This window comes from Pholis gunnellus (genome assembly GCF_910591455.1).
Source record: "Pholis gunnellus genome assembly, chromosome: 14".
NCBI classification, from domain to species: Eukaryota; Metazoa; Chordata; class Actinopteri; order Perciformes; family Pholidae; genus Pholis; species Pholis gunnellus.
The window spans coordinates 5820555-5838886 of NC_136541.1; the positions used below are offsets into that span (position 1 = coordinate 5820555).

The 18332-nt window shown below is 41.9% G+C and overlaps 2 protein-coding genes across 3 annotated transcripts in view; both read left to right on the forward strand.

Annotated features, from left to right (window-relative positions):
- Positions 1-38: 38 nt before the first annotated feature.
- Positions 39-12224, forward strand: atg9b (autophagy related 9B). 2 transcript variants are annotated; one of them, XM_079172801.1, is made up of 14 exons: positions 39-686; positions 821-864; positions 1227-1291; positions 2204-2374; positions 4149-4290; positions 4451-5199; positions 5430-5583; positions 5847-6026; positions 6144-6389; positions 6613-6854; positions 6986-7079; positions 7179-7263; positions 8040-8209; positions 8497-12224. In XM_079172801.1, exons 1-13 carry the CDS (start codon positions 578-580, stop codon positions 8189-8191), a joined length of 2433 nt encoding a protein of 810 aa, XP_079028927.1. In that variant the 5' UTR covers positions 39-577; the 3' UTR covers positions 8192-8209; positions 8497-12224. The 2 variants fall into 2 exon arrangements, with proteins under 2 accessions (XP_079028927.1, XP_079028926.1); XM_079172800.1 differs by having other exon boundaries at positions 8040-12224.
- A 2955-nt stretch (positions 12225-15179) lies between these two features.
- The window catches only part of obscnb (obscurin, cytoskeletal calmodulin and titin-interacting RhoGEF b), a 54339-nt gene continuing 51186 nt past the window's right edge, over positions 15180-18332 (forward strand). Inside the window, exons 1-2 of the mRNA XM_079173381.1 lie at positions 15180-15411; positions 16529-17624. Of these exons, the coding sequence (XP_079029507.1) occupies positions 16538-17624 (1087 nt within the window). The 5' untranslated portion in view covers positions 15180-15411; positions 16529-16537. The remainder of the gene's footprint in view (positions 15412-16528; positions 17625-18332) is intronic.

The window sequence follows — 18332 nt, forward strand, 5'->3', positions numbered from 1 at the left end:
TTGACATTTGTTTGGTGAAAGACAAAAACAGTGGACACACACACACTGGATGGTGTATTTTGGGAAATCAACTAACGGACCTCGCGACAAACGGAAGACCAGCGTACAGTTAGGGATTTCAACATAGCCGCGTGCGTTAAAAACGAGCTCTGGTCAAGGTTGGACTCAAAGAAAGAAGATCCAAACATCAGCAGACAGACGGACCACGACAAAACAAACCATGAGTGGCTGAATCATTCACAGGCTAACCAGCCATCAGTTGAGTTAGGTTGTCATCTCTAATTACGGTAACTAACCAACAGTTAGTCTGTCGAAGATCCATGTACTTTATTCTTAACTGCCACTCAGTATTTGTGTCTCAGTGGTAGTGTAGTGTTACCCGAGCGGTGACCGTTAGACTAGCAAGTTAGCAAGCTAGCTGTAAGCTAACGTTATCCTTATTTCAACTGCTTGAGCTGTTGGAGGAGCTAATAGCTACAGAATGTAGCTTGGGCTACGAGACTGCATTCGTTTATTATACAGTGTTTACTACAAGTTGCTCATCAGTTTAGGAGTGACCATAAGAATGTGAAGCGCAATGGCCAACTTTGAAGCTTACCAGGAGTACCAGAGAATTGAGGACTTCGAGGAGGACTCGCCACCAGGGGAGGAGGATTTACTGGTGCACGTGCCAGAAGGCCTAAAAGGTAAACATGTTATTACCACCTAAGTATGGATTATCTTTAAAAGTGATCCTGGAAGTTTGTACCTAATAAACGCGTTAGTTAACACAATAACATGCAACAGGGTCATGGTGATAATGCTTTCATTTGTTTTGCAGAATCATGGCACCATATCAAGAACCTGGATAACTTCTTCAAAAGGATATCCTTTTAAATTATAGTATTGTTCAGTAGCAGATGTGTCAATGTTTACTGCCATTGCGTATGATGCTGGCATCATGTCATGTTGACACTGACTAATTAAGATACTGGTCAGTAGTCATATTTAGAATCTGTTGGGTTTGTTTACTTCGTGACTGCCATGTGTTTTTACCGTGTTCCTGGGAAGAGACATTTCTTGGGATTTGATTTTCCTAGAGTTTGATGATTGATATGTCTGTGATATCTTATGTGTTACCCTGTAGATTCTTTGTGCTTAATCAAGGTATTTTCAGTGACTAACCAAGTATAAGGCTTTGTTTAAGTTTAAGCTTATTTCAGATTTTCCTTAACCAGCTTGTCCACATCTATCATTTCCATCAAAAGAACGGCTTCGCTTGTATGATGATATCAGAGTTCTTCGAACTTATGTAAGTACAACAAACACTGAGCTCAGATGCCTATGGTTATCTTCATCATGAGACACCGTGATGTGTTTGTAATTAAAAGCATTAGGTTGGGTTTGCAGTTTGTGAGTAAGACTCGGGCCTTGTTATGTCACTGGTAACAGCCCGTGTTGTTGTTATCAAGCTTCAGCAAGGAACAGGTTCAGGCAGATTATTTCAAAAGCAGCCGGACGTGAAATAACTTCCCCACACTAAACACTTACATTTGAACTATTGCTTTATTTGCTATAAACTTTTGTACTTTTATTATTAGTATCACCCTTTTTGGAGCATTTCTCTTGGTGTAACTTATTCTGTTATCACCAGGCCAACGTGTCAGTGCTACATATAGTTTAAATTCCCTTCCTGCTACATGAGATATGTTTTTGTTTATACCAGTAAGCTATCTCTGTTATTGGGTCCTGCTCTGGTGTTGGTGTGATTCTGACCACAGTTGGCTTATTAATTAATTTAGAGTCCCTCAAACCATTAGTCTGAGAAAATCTGTCCGCATGTCTCCCAAAGATTTGTGTGCTTAATTCTTAACTACTACCCAGTATTTTTCATGTTCCCACGGTAGTGTAACAAGTGGAGTCTGTCTCGTGTTAGCAGTAGCTAACGTTACTCTTTTTTCAACTGCTTGAGTTGCTGAGTAGCTAGCTCCACAATGTTGCTGAGGTTGCGAGACTGCAGTGGCTGCACCCAGTTGGAGGTGATCTGTCACGGAAGTAATTGCAGAGTGCACTATCACTGCTTAGGAACGAAATATAGTCACTTATCTTAATACTGTATACCAATATAAGTCTCTTTTTGTCGTCGTTAGTACTCTTATTCTTGTTTTGTTTAGTTTGACTGTCATTCATTTCTTTTTTTTCTTTTCTCATCTCATCCAAACAGTCAGTTATTGTTTGTTGTCACGTTCACAACGTTCCTTGTCAACTGTGTGGAGTACGATGTCCTGTTTGCCAACCGAGTGGTCAACCACACCGGGCCGGGCCAGAACCCCTTGGACCGGAACAAGGTCACTCTTCCCGATGCCATCCTCCCCAGTGAGCAGTGCACTCAGAGGTAACCCTGTTTCAGACACGTTTATGGGGCGCTTTAGAGTGTGAACATGTCTTTTTTTTCTTCCTTTTGGGGGCAAAATGAGTAGAAACGTCAAGGTGAATTAATTGAAAAGGCTAAACTTTACATGATGTGCCCGTCCTCTCGTTCCAGCCAGTCTGATTGGATGCTTTGTACTCACGCAGACATGGTCTTGGATATTATTAGAGTCCTTTTAGAGAGGTTTTCATTTGTCCGGCTCAATACAGTTGTAATCAGACTTTCAGACTTAATTTCTTATTGGATTGTGTCAGATGTGGCTTCAGACGGCAAGATACAGTCACAGTCACATAGAAGGACTATTGAGCAGTGGACTATTTAGCTGTTCCCCGTGGGGTTCTAGATCTACTGGTAGGCAATGTCTCTTTAAGCTGTTATTAACTGTCAGCACTCTAAGCAATGGTCTGAGCAGAAACTGTCTTTTTTTTTTTGTCACTACATTTCCTGTTTTTATTTTTAAACCCCAAATAATCAAAAATATGCCTATGTGACCCAAATGTTAAATTTTTATATTATCCTTTTGCCAAATTTAGCTTATTATTTTTGGGAAAAGGCGTTAAGGGCAGTGGTAATGGCAGATTAAAAGCTAGCATTACGTTCTGGAATTGTTTAAAAAAAAAAAGGTTGTTTAACCAGATTGAAGTACAAGTGTCTTGTGTCTCTTTCTATGAAGTGCGTTTCCTTCTCAGTTGTGTTGTTTATGAACCTGAGATCGGTAGCGTCGAGTTGCCCCATTCCTGTAACTGCTGGTTACTCAGAGGAAAGTATTTGTGTACTGTGTTAAGACTGGCTTTAGGGAACGGGACATTGTAATTGATAGCTTTGGTGAGGTATAACTGTCCAGCCGAGATTCTGACGACTCAGCTGAGCCAGAGAGCTGACGGCCACATGACACCTCGCTGGCTGAGAGGGACGGACCCCCTCCGAGCTCAAATGGGGTTTTTTTTCTCCTCCAAAATGTAGCCTTGCCTCTGCTTGTTATCTACAGCTTGTCCAATCGGCCTCTCTCAGTAATTAGTATCTTGATTATGACTGTGGCTCAGTAGTCATTGATATCACAGGCGGTGACGTAAAACCGCTTGAAGTTCTAATTTGGGAACAGCTTGTTCCACAGTTTGGAACCTCTCTGTCCTCCTCGTATGCTCAGAACTCCTCTAATTTCCATTTTATAGCCAGATGCTTGTCCTGAAAACATTCTCATGTTTTGTTTATTATATCAGAAAGTTAACTGATATAAAATGACAAAGAAACAATGTAAAAGTGCATCAAGAACTGCTTTAATATTGGCTAATGTAGGTATGGCTAACGAATTCCCAGTGTGACATGTAATACACTAAAGAGTCCTTTATTTTAGAGAATGAATTAAGAGCGAAAATTTAACATTTTCTCAACTGTTTCTAATGAAATAAGTTAAAAACTGAATAAAGGGTCGATATCATAAGAGGAGAGGGGGTGTACTATGTGTGCCCCTGAGTACTGTGCCACTGTACTTGCTATTCTGAATCCCAGATATCAAATTAGCCTCACCCGTAACCACTTTGTCAAGATATTTATTGGCGTGCTAGCTTTCCATCCCCTTCCAAAAATCGTACGAGAATCGATGCTCTTACTGTAAATGTCCTGACAAGGCTGGAAGTCACATTTACCTGGTTAACCATGTCTGAATGTCCAAAATCCATAACTCAAAGAGATAAATACAGACTGCCGTATCTGAAACAGGGCTTTTGTTTCTATTCAGGATCCAAGAGAACAGTTGGATCATATTCCTTCTCATCATGGCAGCCATCTTCTGGCTCTATCGACTTGTCAAAGTCTTTTGCAATGTTCTTAGCTACTGGGAGATCAGGCAGTTCTACATCAAAGCCCTGAAGATCAGAATGGTAAGTGCCACACCTGGAGACCTTATTGTCACATGTAATCAATCTTTTGACAGATGTCTTCTGCTTGCGATTATTAAAAACATGAAGCTGTCCATGTTGTCGTGCATCGTCTCTGTAGTATTCGTCGGCTGACTTTGTTCTCCCTGCCGCCTTGTCCCAGGATGAATTATGCAACTTCACGTGGCAGGAAGTCCAGGACCGGCTCATCAGCCTGCAGCGAGAGCAGCAAATGTGCATACACAAGAAAGAGCTGACTGAACTGGATATCTATCACCGCATCCTGCGGTTCAAGAACTACATGGTGGCCATGATAAACAAATCGCTGCTGCCGGTGCAGCTGCAGCTCCCCCTGCTGGGCAACGTGGTGTTCCTCACCCAGGGCCTCAAGTACAACTTTGAGCTCATCCTCTTCTGGGGCCCCGGCTCTCTGTTTCAGAACAAGTGGAACCTGCACCCCAAGTACAAGCGGAACGGGAACCGCCTGGAGCTGGCGCAGCAGCTCAGTCGAGTCATCCTGCTGATGGGTTTGGCCAACTTGCTGCTGTGCCCCTTCATCCTGGTGTGGCAGGTGCTCTACGCTTTCTTCAGCTACACCGAAGTGATCCGCAGAGAACCCGGAAGCCTGGGGGCGCGACGCTGGTCCCTGTTTGGGCGTTTATACCTGCGGCACTTCAACGAGCTGGACCACGAGCTGCATGGGCGTTTAGGCCGGGGCTACAAACCCACGTCCAAGTACATGAACTCCTTTACGTCGCCGGTGCTGACCGTGCTGGCTAAGAACTTTGCCTTCTTCTCGGGCTCAATCCTGGCCGTGCTCATTGCACTGACGGTGTATGACGAGGATGTTCTGACTGTGCAGCACATTCTGACCGGGATCACTGTGCTGGGAGTGGTCATCACTATCGCCAGGTGAGTTTCCGGAGCCAGGTTTCCATCATTGTTGTTCAGAAGCTTTTTTCCAAGTCGTGGAGGGAAGTTAATTGTAAAGGAAATTACATTTGTAAGTGGCTCTTTTGCCTCCTAATCAGTAACAGATTTCCAGTCCAAAATCAAACTGTACTGTACAAAACTATCCCGTTTTCCTCGTTCATTGTTGTGCTGTTGAGAAATGTAGATATTTTGTACCTGTCCCACACTAGGTCCTTCATCCCAGATGAGCATATGGTGTGGTGCCCAGAGCAGCTGCTGCAGTGTATGCTGGCACACATTCACTACATGCCAGACCACTGGAGGGGCAATGCTAACAAGAGCGAGACCCGTGACGAGGTGGCGCAGCTGTTCCAGTACAAAGCGGTGAGGGGTGGAGACACTCGGTGGATAGGAACACATTTGTCACAGTCTAAACTAAAGTTATGGTGGATCTATTGATGACGTTTTTTAATGTGGCACCTGATCACTGAAGAGACGTACAATCACTGGATTTATTGTTGCATTTAAATGTATTTATATTCTACACATCACGTCAAATGTTTGCCAATAAACATTGGATTCACTGTAGGAAAGGAAAACATTCAAATTGGATTATATATGACGCGTGTTTTCTCCGTCCGAATCAGGTGTTCATTTTGGAGGAGTTGCTCAGTCCTATCGTCACGCCCTTCATCCTCATCTTCCACCTGAGGAATAAGTCTCTAGAGATCATTGACTTCTTCAGGAACTTCACTGTCGAAGTGGTCGGAGTCGGAGACATCTGTTCCTTTGCTCAGATGGACATCAGACGCCACGGAAACCCGACAGTAAGATCCTCCATAGGATTCAAGCCAGTCAGTTCATCAGACCTTCTCAAGCTGTACATGTATGACTGCTGTGATGTTGTTTGAATTGATATATTTATCTGTATCATGTATTTGCAGTGGATGTCAGAGGGCCAGACGGAGGCCTCCATATACCAACAAGCTGAAAACGGCAAGACAGAGTTGTCACTTATGCATTTCACCATCAAGAACCCGCGCTGGCAGCCGCCTCAGGAGAGCTCGGTGTTCATCAGCCATCTGAAGGAGAAGGTGCAGCACGATGCACAGGGCGGGCCCTCCACCCAGCTGCTGCTCTCCGAGGCTCCGCTCTGCACCTCACTGCAGTCCAACGAGCCCGGCACCGGGGTACGAGCCCTCGAGCATCACACAAAGAGCATGTACCCCACACCAACATGTCAAACAAACAGCGTAAATGTTAACAATGAATATTCATCGCCACAGGATATTTAAATTACTCCAGAATACATTTATCTGCATAAACTATTGATCCATAAACCATTTTTTTCCCATTGCAATATAGTTGTCTTTACTTCGTGGCTCTGTATTGACCTTTTGTTGCTGTTTCCAGCCTGATAATCTGTTGGCCAGTGTCCTGGCTCACCCCATCCTCACCGCGTCTGGACTACAGGGGCGAGACCATCGCTTCATCCCGCCGAGCACCGCTGCTTCTGCTGCTGCCAGCGTCCTGGCCTCACTGTCCACCTCTCAGCTCCCGCACCACAGCAGCCGCGGCCGCTCCCACGGCCTCCTGCACTCATCCGTCCACCCCGAGAGCACCATGTACCGCAGCGACCGCACCGTCATCGACAGGTACCTCACACACACACATTATGTTTTCTACGACAGTATTCACACACCGTACTCAGAAACAGTGTTTGGTGAGATCAATACATAAATGCGAATGCTCGTCGTCAGCTTTGGGTAACTCGTTTCTTTTTCAGTATGTGTATCAGTGACTCTCACATCCGGAGCAATACGCTGCAGTCAGAGTTTGCCTCAGCAGAGATGAGTCTCCACGCCATCTACATGCATGAGGTAATGTCCTGTTTTCGGGAGGAGAAACACTTTTCAGTATCTCCTGTGAGCCTCTAGTCTACTGTTCTGCTGTACATTGACAACCGATTATCTGTCCAGCTCCACCTGCAGACCTCCCACCCACAGAGAACTTCGGGGCAGTGGCAGAACCCAGTGCCAATGAGAGATCTGCACACAAATGCTAGTAAGTGAAAATCCTGTTTTTGAATAACCCTGCAAAACGGAACTATAGCTGACAAGTTAATAACAGTTCTGTTTGTTAAGTTTGAGTACGATTTTAGACCTGCATTCATAATTCTTTTTGATTTTAACATTGAATCTAATGACTCTTGAGTAATGGGAAAAAGATTGCTTGTAGTGCTGAAATCACGGTCATGACCCGAGTCTGCAGCACTTAATTACACACTCCATTCAGAACAACAGCCACAAGTCGAGCAGAACCACAAAGGACTTTAGAATAAATTACAATAGCTTTTCGGAGTAAATATGTCTGCTCTAATGTTCGTCAAACCTAAGTTATATTAAATGGTAATGTAGTACAGAAACCAAAGCCGCACTGACAACATGACTGCAAATGTAAAGCTGATTGCGACTTATTACAAGTTTAAAGTCATTTCAAGTTGATTATTTCAGCTTTAGTTAAATGAATGGAGACCAATGGCTGTGAGGTCAAAACACGCATTAGAAGAAGTAAAGTGTATACAATGAATTGTAGCACTAGCAAATTGGCTAACATGTACTATATATTACATATTATAATATAAGAAAAGTTTGTGCGCTGGCATGGAGCAGTATGACCTTTTAACAGGTGAGTTTTAACACGATCTCAGTGGAACACTGATCATAATATCAGATGCGATTTAGACTGAATCGTTTTAATAATTCCCCTTTCTATAATTTTGCGTGCTATCTCCATTATGCCTAAAAAAGACTCTGACCTTGCATCAACACTCTTGTCAGGTTTCCAGGCTAACAGTGGCCTTGACTCCAGCATGTCCATGCCCACCCCGGTCCACCTTGGTGGCTGGCAAGAGGAGGAAGAGGAGAATGAAGATGAACAGGAGATTAATAATGGATCTACTCCAAAGCAGGCCGCGGGGAGTAGTTGTTGAAGTGCCTTATGTCATAAGGTATACGCTCTCTTTTAATCTCTGTAATATGACACATGTCTACGATCTATGCTTTGTGGTTCTGTTTCCTGTGTGTTGGTCGAACCCAACAACAACAACGATGGCCTTTTATCCTGCAAGGGATACATCGCCATGATAATTTCTCCTCTCTCTCTCTCTTCCTTTCCTTTTTTTTTTAATAAGTGTTTACATTTTCTTTTCTTCTATGAACATTGTGGCCTTAGATGATCTTCATGGAGAATTTAGCATGGACCTTTTTAAAGCATTACTCTGTTTTGTTTTCGGAGGGGCTCATAACCACTGTCTCTGCACCTCCGCGCCTCATCCTGTCACATCAGGCGGACTATGGCATCAGGGAAACCATACGTCTTCCGTCCGATCCGTGTCGACTTTGTCACAAACGTGTACAGACAAACTTTAAAGTGTAAAGTGACGGAGGGACACTGTAGTGTGTTCAATGGGATCACTGTGTGAAAAGGAGTGCAAAAGGCTCATCTCGACTTCTGCTGAGCCTTCAAGTGTTTGTGCATCAGACAGATTCACTCACAGAGGGATGATCGGTGCAAAACTGTGTCGTAGCTGCCTGAACAATTGAGAAAAAGATGGTGATCACCCTGGTGATTTGTAAATACACTTTTGCATCTTAGTTGTCCTTTTTAAAAGTCCACATTTTTTTACTACCAGAGCTTATCCTTGAAAATTATACCAAGTATTAATTTGATAAAGAGGAGCAGGAGTACAGGAGCAGAACTACTACAACACCATGTGTACCTGGCTAAAACATGTCTTTAATCCAGACGCACACATGCGTTGATGCTGCTGTCTGTGTTTAGAGCTCCTAAATACAGGTTTTTACTCAGTATTACTGTTGGAGCTGATTCATCAGGACACTATTCCTCATGAACGGGACTGAAATCATGGGCCCCAAATACACTTGGCGTCAAAATCCCAATGCAGATATAAGATGTCTTTTAAGTCTATTGAAGCTGGACACAAAGTCAGCTTTATGCCTTAACACCCATTTGATAACATCCTAGTTTCCGTATTACCTCAGTGGTGGTGAAGAAAAACTATTACTCCAATCAATACCTCTGCAGTGTGAATATATCTACAATATGGGGTTCTTTGCAATGTGCGGATGCATCTTTTAACTGCATTTTGATTTTAATGGCGTGTGTAACTGGAATCTGTTCCATTTCCTGTTGTTATTTCCCGCCCAGCAGTCGAGCGTTGATGTCCCAGAAAACGTGAGAAGGAATCCTTTTTTCTTTTTTAAAGAACAAAATAGGGGGAGTTTACCTTTTGCAAATCTTTGTGCACTTTAGCATTTTGTTTGCATCCTTTTTTCCAAAACTGTCACATAATTAAAAAACAAAAAAGGAACTTGATCATAAGGGCTGATTTCAGAGCGCTGTTGCTTCTGCAGCTTTAGGATTGACAGTTTTAGGGGAGCAGTTCCTCTCAGTGTTGGCTGGATACTTTCAAAGTAAGAGCATGAGGAGAAAAAAAGCCTTTCCACAGTCTGCATCATTTCTTAGCTTTATTTATTGCCTGTTGCCCCCAGATATTTAAGTGATGTACGTGAATTATTTATTTGGAAAATAATATTGTTTTGAGATATTATTTACATTCAGAAATCAAAAAAAAATCTAAAGTTCCCCCACAAAAAAGTAGTTACATTTTTTTTTTGAACTGTTGAAATTTCATGAATGCAAAGATAACATGGCTAGCTGCATGATTTCTAATGTGATTCACACTTCAAATAAAGTGGGACTAAATCTGCTTGTCGATTTGGTGCACAAAAACAAATCTTTCCACCTATTTTTTATTGCATTCTTCATAGATAACAGTAATATATATATATATATATATATATACACATATATGTGTGTGTCATCCTTCACAACTGCAAGACTTCAGAGGATACAGATGTGTCTTTGCCCTCTCCATGTTTAGAAACTATGTCTGTGGAAGGAATGCTTTTGCACACCTGCGTAATTATGCTAACATGAACTCCGAATTTTGCACTGACAGAATATAAACCTTTTTTTTTTTTTTTTTTAATGTGTGTGTGTGTGTGTATATATTTACAATACTTGCATCAGTTACATTTTAGAAACTGCAGGTCTCAAAAGGGACGCTTGAGTCAGTCTCCATCCGGAATGACACCTCTCCTCGTTGTTTGTATATAAGCAAAGCATCGGCACACGTTGTTCCGCCGTCGTCCACAGCAGACCCACCTTGGAAATACTGTGGCCAATCACATACGGTCGTTCTTACCTCTGGTCGGCAAACGTAGGTGACTGTGTGTGTGTGTGTGTGTGTGGTTGTCTTTGTCACGCTGTTTAATATGCGTACATGAGTGTTGTGGTCACTGTCCATCTTGTGCAGTGAGTTTATGTCGTAGAGACACTGGAGCTCAGCTTTGTGCTGATTTCTTTTGACCGTCTCCACATATTACACCTCACCGTCATGTTTGTCATTTTGTTTGAATCAGTGCCTTAGTATTAAGGACTAGTAATTGCTCTTTATAGAAGCCATTTCATGTAAACCATTGGATTTATGTTCACGGATTCAGCAGCACATACTATGTACAGTATTTTATTTGGGCTGGTCATTGTGTATAGCATCACGTATGTAACGGAGGTGGCGTGTAAGATGAGTCGTTCACTGATCTTGTTTCAGTCTGTTGCATCCGACAGCACACTTCTTCTTATCGTGGTGTTTCGATTTGCACTGTCCTGAATATCCTAAAGAAGCAGGAGTGTGCCTTGTAACTGCTGGTGTCATCACAGCCAACCATCTCATCCACTATACGCCAGTCTAACAATCACAGCGACTGGTAACAAGGTGCTACGTTTTCATCCTGAAGTGTTGAATAAGTTTAGTTTGTCATTGGTGACACAGGTTTGTCTGTTTTGTTTTTGTTCTGAAAAAAAGAAACATGCCAAAAGAACTTGTTTTCAGCACAGCTTTACTATCCACGTGTTGTTTTTCTGTGAGTGAGTAGAGACGCAAATACATCTTATTTTGAGTGTTTTTAATCATTTTATGTGTGGTTGATTATGTGATGTTTGTTTGAAATAAAAATATATTTAAATTTTCATTTCATTTGTTTTATGTTTGCGTTGCTAGTTTGAGATTACGATGTGAAACACTCATAAGAGTTGTATGTATCTGACACGGATATGCTTCTGCTTTTGTCCCTCTGAACTGAGCAGGAAGTCCTTTTAAAGTCACAACTTGGTGATTCTGATAGTGTTTATTTAGCATGGCTCATTGATGAAGTAGAGCCTGATAAGTCTGAGAGGTCCTATATTCACTGTACCTCTGTACTGTGACTAAATACACAGAAGGATACTCGAAGCTTTGTGTGGGATTTAAAACCATCTGACTTCAATGACTCCTAGTGGTAGTATCAGAGAAGGCACTGAGGCTGACAGCAATGCAAGGTGGAACATGGACAATACAAACTAAACAATCAACCATCGATGAAAATTATTAACCATCAAAATAACGATGTACCCAATGACGAACATCTAAAAGAATGATACATATATTTTACATGCATGTGATTTTGAGGTTTTGAACTCTTCTTCCACCTTCCCTTCCTCGAGGTGCAATAAGAGCTCACCGGTGCAAATCTTTCAAAAAGGAATACTTCATTCTTTAGTTTTTATTTGCTGTACTCAGACCTTATCTGTCCAGGAGACATGGACACTGTTAATATGTGCCACGTCATGTGTTTCAGTGCGTGTCTCCTCCTCTGTCGCTCACGGTCTCTTTGATACAGCTGAGTTCTTTCACTGTTAACATCCGACTCTCCTGCGAGTAGCAGAACAAACACCTGAAACCCTGCAGTCTAATCCTAGGTTGAATGGTGGGTTCCCCCTACTGTAATAAAATCATTTATTTCTAGTTACATGTCGTTGTTTGATTTCTCTTGGTGGGTTAGAATAGTGAAGCTGACTTTTGTTTCATGGTTTTCTGCGTTATCTCATTGCCCTGTGTACCCCTGTCGTCCCTACTTATACTCTGTCAATACTGTAAATGCTATCCACATTGTAAATAAACACCACATGCCTCTATTTTGAGACACTATTTAGTCTCATCTGTTTTTTTTTTTACTCATAATCAATTGATTGTTATATGTTAAAGTCCTCATAGCACATTTTAGGGACACGGACGCCATCTGCTGTTTATTCTTGGCTATCTGTCCTCGCTGTTACTGACGTTTGTCTCGCTTGTCGTCATGTCTGCCGTGTAAATGTTCTTTTGAGGTAACACCCATGTGTTTCGGCTGTGAACATGATACAACCGTGACGTTAATCCTGAAATGCCTGAGAGGTCTGGTGGAAGGCCATGTAGGTCAGATATTGGAGAGGATACATTGCAAATGTTCTGTAAAAAATGGTCTCATCACCAAGACCTGTTTTACTTGTTGTTTAACAGCATAGCCCGGAGCTATGTGCCGGTCTGCTGCCCTCTGCTGCATTGTGCTCAGGTGTTGGTCAAGAATGACTTTTGGGTAATCACCAAAGGTTGTGGAAATACCAACCCGTGATGTCATTTGATGCTACTAACTGATTGGGCTTCTGGAAAGGCAGACCACAGAAAGCGCAAAGATGGAGGAGAAAAAACAATTGAAAGGTACGTTAAATTAGATTTTTATGTAAACAACAGGCTTTTATTATTTATTTATTATTATTATCATCCCTTATGTTACATACAATGTTTGGGTGAGAGTGGGACAGACACAGATAAAAGAGTTCTCCATCAATTTGTTTGAGTTTTTCCGAGTATACTTTCAGGAGCATGGAAACCAAACCCAGTAGCCAGTTCAGGATGAAGCAGAGGCAGAGGCAAGCAGCAACAGTGGATTACTGTCTGCTAGAGTTTCGGAAAGTTTAAATCAGGGTCCAGGCGACCTGCTGCTGTCAGTCATTGGCACTGGGGGAAAGCCCACTCTGGAAGACCAAGAAAATACCATAGAGGCCAAGGAATAGGGAAGAAAGGGGTAAGACTTGTTACCCATTGTTTTATAGAATAGCATTAAATATAATTATATCTCTAAATATGTGATAAAGTAGGTTGTAAAATGCCCTGCTATCTAATGATTGCTATGTCATGCTAAACATGTTAGGATCATTGTGAAGATGTCATGGGAGATGCATTTAAAGCACTACTGTATTTGAGGCTTTTGTACACTATGAGGTCATAACTTAATTATGGGCCTGACCAGCCGGGGTAAAGCAGCTGCCAACGTGGTGGTGGTGGTGAAACACAATGTGTCACAAGCCCAAGCAACTTCAACCACATGTACATTCAATAGAGCTTTAGGCTGAACACACACTGCATACATGTATGTAGGTGGTAAGAATAAACTGTCCACAAGAAAGGGTTAGGGTTATTGACAAAAATAAAATAAGAAGTCTAATGTTACCTTCACATTCAGCCACTTCAGATTTAAATTGGCTCGGCCTTTGGCTCAGCTCGCACTACACACTAAGATGAGCCAAAAGATCATTCATTACTGATAGAGATGGCAAGAGATTGATGTGCAGGTCACACATTTGCATATAGAAGAGAGGCTCAAAATAACAAGTGAAGTTATAACATAATTGAGTCTGAAGTCAGCAATAGTCCTGTATGAGAATATTCTGGCTGCATGTGGATCTGGAGAAATCTGTATCTCCTCTGTGTTTTATTGAGTGTCTAACAGTATTTAGACCTTTGTGTGAGGAAATAAAATAATGAAATATACTTAAAAATGTAACTGAACAGTTAACTAAATAAATGAAATGTGGAAAATTCAAATAGAACATTTTACAGACTTGTTAACATATTGGTGGGATTTGGACCAGAATGGAATCAAGAAAATGTGGTTAATTGTGTGTAATTATATGATTTATGTGTTGCTACTGAAAACCAGTGGTGGAACAAGTACTTTTAATTAAAGAAGCAATCCCACTCTGTAAAAATACTCAAGTACAAGTCCTGCATTCAAGATATATCGTATCTATTTTGACTACTTCATACTGTTGGATAGTTTGATCTACAGCAGTGGTGGGAGAAGTACTCAGATCTTTTACTTCCTAACCTCTTAAGTAAAAGTAGCAAAACCACAATGTAGAAAATCAATTAAAAGTTATGCATTCAATATTTACTTTATTTTTTAAGTACAAATATATGGTATGGTATTACCATCAACATATACTTAGTATCAAAAGTAATAGTGCTCATTGTACAGAACGGCCCATTTCAGAGTAATGTTTATTATATAATTGGATCATATTATATTACATACTTTAGAGTTGCAGCTGGTAACATTTGTAAACAGCTGGGTTGCTTAATCTGGAATAACACATCATTATTCATATGCTACTTATAATATTAATATGCAAAGTACAAGTACCTAAAGCTGTCAAATAAAAGTAGTGGAGTAGGAATAAAGTAACATAAATAAGAAACAATCAAGTACACGAGTAAATGTATTCTAGTTACTTCTCACCTCTGCAGCACATTGTCATATTTTATAAATTCATCATAAGTTTTGCTTGCAAAAATCCTAATTTGCAAAGTAACTCCAGCTGTCAGATATTGAAGTGAAAGTATAAAGTAAGTTTTAAATTGGAAAACTACTTCAAAATTGTACTTAAGTAACCCAGTACTTGAGTAAATGTACTTGTTACTTTCCACCAGCGCTGAAGGAATCCACTCCGCACGTGTGACGCATTTTGGTAACTTAAGTAGTCTCTTATTCAGTTGAGTTGTTATTATGACGTAAGTGTCCGACCTGCACAGTGTGCAGCCCAGCAGAGGACAGGCCAGTCTGCTCTCCTTCCCGACCTCGCCAGCAGCCTATCTCCTATCTCCTATCTCCTACCTCGTATCTCCTAACTGTGGGACGAGTCTATTTTGGAAAAGGAGGCTGCGCAAAAGTAGGCGCAGTCAGCTATTTGACATCATGAGGTACCAGAGAAGAAAGAAAAAATAAGTCTCGTCAACCGCCCACCGCAGGAGACTTTAGGGGGGGATGTTCCAACATCCTGGATTTACAACCACTTCATTGGATATTTGAGCACAAAGAAGACATTTTTGGAGTTGGAGATATATCGTTCGGAAATCTTGACGGCACAACTGACGTTTTAGCGCACATGATTCAGCGCCCGTTTTACCTGAGTAGTGACTGAAGACTCAAGGTGAACAAAGTAACTTAAGGCTACACAAAATGACGTTACATTAAGAATTATTAGCAAAACTTGACCGTTTTAACGTATTTTTTTTCCATTTATCTCAACGTAAATGCGTACGAGTATCTAAGTTATACTTTCACACCTGTAACGCTTCCAATGACGTTACTTCAAACTGTTATTACAACCATATGTGCTCCATTTTTTTTGGTATGCAGTTTTACGCACCGCAAATTATACTAATTGAATTACAACATACATTGTGGAAGTCGTTTTTAGTCAGGGCAACGTTATAGTCCCAGAGAAACGAAGTCTGTTTCTGAAGTGGAAGCTTTATCAAACAGCTGATATCCCTTTCGCTTCTACAAATGGCAATGGACAGAGACGGGGTCTGACAGCTGAGGTTATTTTTGGGACGGCAGTTCAAGCGGCAGAGGTGACAAAGCTGGCAAATGTCACTCTTTGAGAGGAACATATCAGCTCCATTTGACCTTCTTACAAAGGGAATTCGTTTGTTGTTGTTGTGTTAAACTACTTTTCTATTGAATAAGGCTGCATGGCACGAAGTTAAGTTGTTGTATTGATGAATGCCTGCAGGGCCAGCACAGGGGTATGTTGACTGACAGTTACTGTAACTGCCTTCCATAAATATGCCTATGTGGACTGTGGAATTATGTCTATTTTCATAGCATAACATATTTATAGAGTACACTTAACAGACACATCTCACAATGGTTTGGGTTCATTTGACTGTGTTTCTTTGTAATTTAATGTGTGGTGCGGAAAGTATAGAAAATAACTGGCAACCTTTTTTACGATACAAATTGTGTTGCCCATTTATTTTTACAGTTCAGCAGAAATAAAACATGTCTAAACCTTTATCAACTTCAATGTAAAACTGCCATTTATTAATTGTTCATAATTGAACCCAGATTAGTTACAGAAAAATTGTGTTTGGTAGCTAATAGCAAACTATATCAAACTACTAGTTGTGGTTTTGCAAGATATGGAAATCATTAGAATGACTTAAACAAATGTGACAAGTCCCGCTCAATGTTGCATGTTTTTCTTGTATACCCCGCTCCTGGCGCTGTATTGTAACATTCATCTTTTTATTTGATTACAGGAACAAACGATGGATAAAAACTTGTTCGGAGGAGTCCCCAGGTTCCTCACCCGCCCAAAGGCGTTCGCAGTGTGTGCAGGCAAGGATGCCACGCTGAGCTGCACGATCGTGGGCAGCCCGACCCCACTGATCACCTGGGAGAAGGACAAGCTCCAGCTGACATCTGGGGGACGCTTCAAAACCGTGGAGGATGGAGATGTGTACCGCCTCACCATCTATGAATTAACACTGGATGACAGTGGCCAATTCATGTGCCGGGCCAAAAACAGCGTTGGGGAAGCTTATGCCGCCGTGTCCCTCAAAGTGGCCCTGCCGACAGAGATGGCTCAGAGAGCCCCTGCTTTCATGGTTAAGCCTTCCCCTTCACGTGTAGGTCTGGGAGAAGATGCTGTTTTCCACTGCCGGGTGGTAGCTTACCCTGAGGCCAACTTTGATTGGGAGAAAGATGGGCGCTACTTGGGGGAGTCTAACCGTATCAAGATCGTTTCCGACAGTGACAGCAGCATCTTAAAGATCCAAGGTGTGCGTAACCTGGATAGCGGCACCTACACCTGCAGGGCCAAGAACACTGTTGGTCGTTCACAAGCTGCAGCGGCTCTTGTCGTAGATGCCCAGGATTCCCGCCACCTGGCTGCAGACAAAAACACCTCCCTGCTTTCTCACCTACAAAAGCGCAAGGAGGAAATGAAGAAGGACATCACCATCTACCGCAACGAAGACAGCAGATCCTTTGTTTCTTCCTCCTCCAAGGCCGACGTCACAGATAGTTCGAGGTCTCTGAGTCTGGAACATGAGCTGAGGGCATCTGCGCTGGCAAAGCTGCCCAAAGGTGTGTTCACCCGTACCTGCACGGTGACTGAAGGCAAGCATGCCAAACTCAGCTGCTTTGTGACGGGTCACCCTAAACCCCACATCATCTGGAGGAAAGATGGATCAAACATCAGTGAGGGCCGCAGACATGTGATTTATGAGGACCACGCTGAGAACTTCATCCTCAAGATCCTGTACTGCAAGCAGACTGATAACGGTCTCTACACCTGCAATGCAACCAATATGGCTGGCCAGACCTACAGTGCTGTGTTGGTAACAGTCAAAGGTAAGATGGTCACATATTAAGGAAATGCTACATACAGTACAGTCAGTCATGCATTTTTACACACATTTAAGAGAGTCCTCTATAAAGTAAGCTATCATTTGAGACACGGTCATGAGTTATATGCATCATCTGTCAGCACATATAACATCACTCTGGAGCACTATATTCTGCATTTACAGCATATATACGGCTGACATGATTACAGGATTTCATTGATATTAACAAGTCCCATAAAAAGCAACAATGTGTCTTTCCAAGACCCCAGCCCCTGAGTCATTTCCTAAAATGGCTGTGCACTGTAGTTTTTAGCAATCATTACTCTAACAGGACTATAATGAGCTGAAAATGAATACCCATTTGGCGTTCTACTATTATTATCTAGTATTTATAACACCAGGATGGTGTATGTGGGATTTACTCAAAATAAACTACAGTGCCACAGTGAAGAAACGTGTCAGCCAGTGCATAAGTGTGGCTCCTTTATGTGTTATGTGTTTCATTGCAATAACAATGGAGGTATATGGCACAGAGGAATAAGCTACGTTAGAAGGATACACTCATTTTTGGCAACTGCACTACTGTACGTGTTCAAATCAATATGTCAAAGCCTCATTTAAACCTCCCAAAATGCGTGTGGCATTTCACAACAAGGTTGAATTCTGGCTCAGCCTCTGAAGTAGGGTGTTGAGTTGCATCTATTTTCTGCTG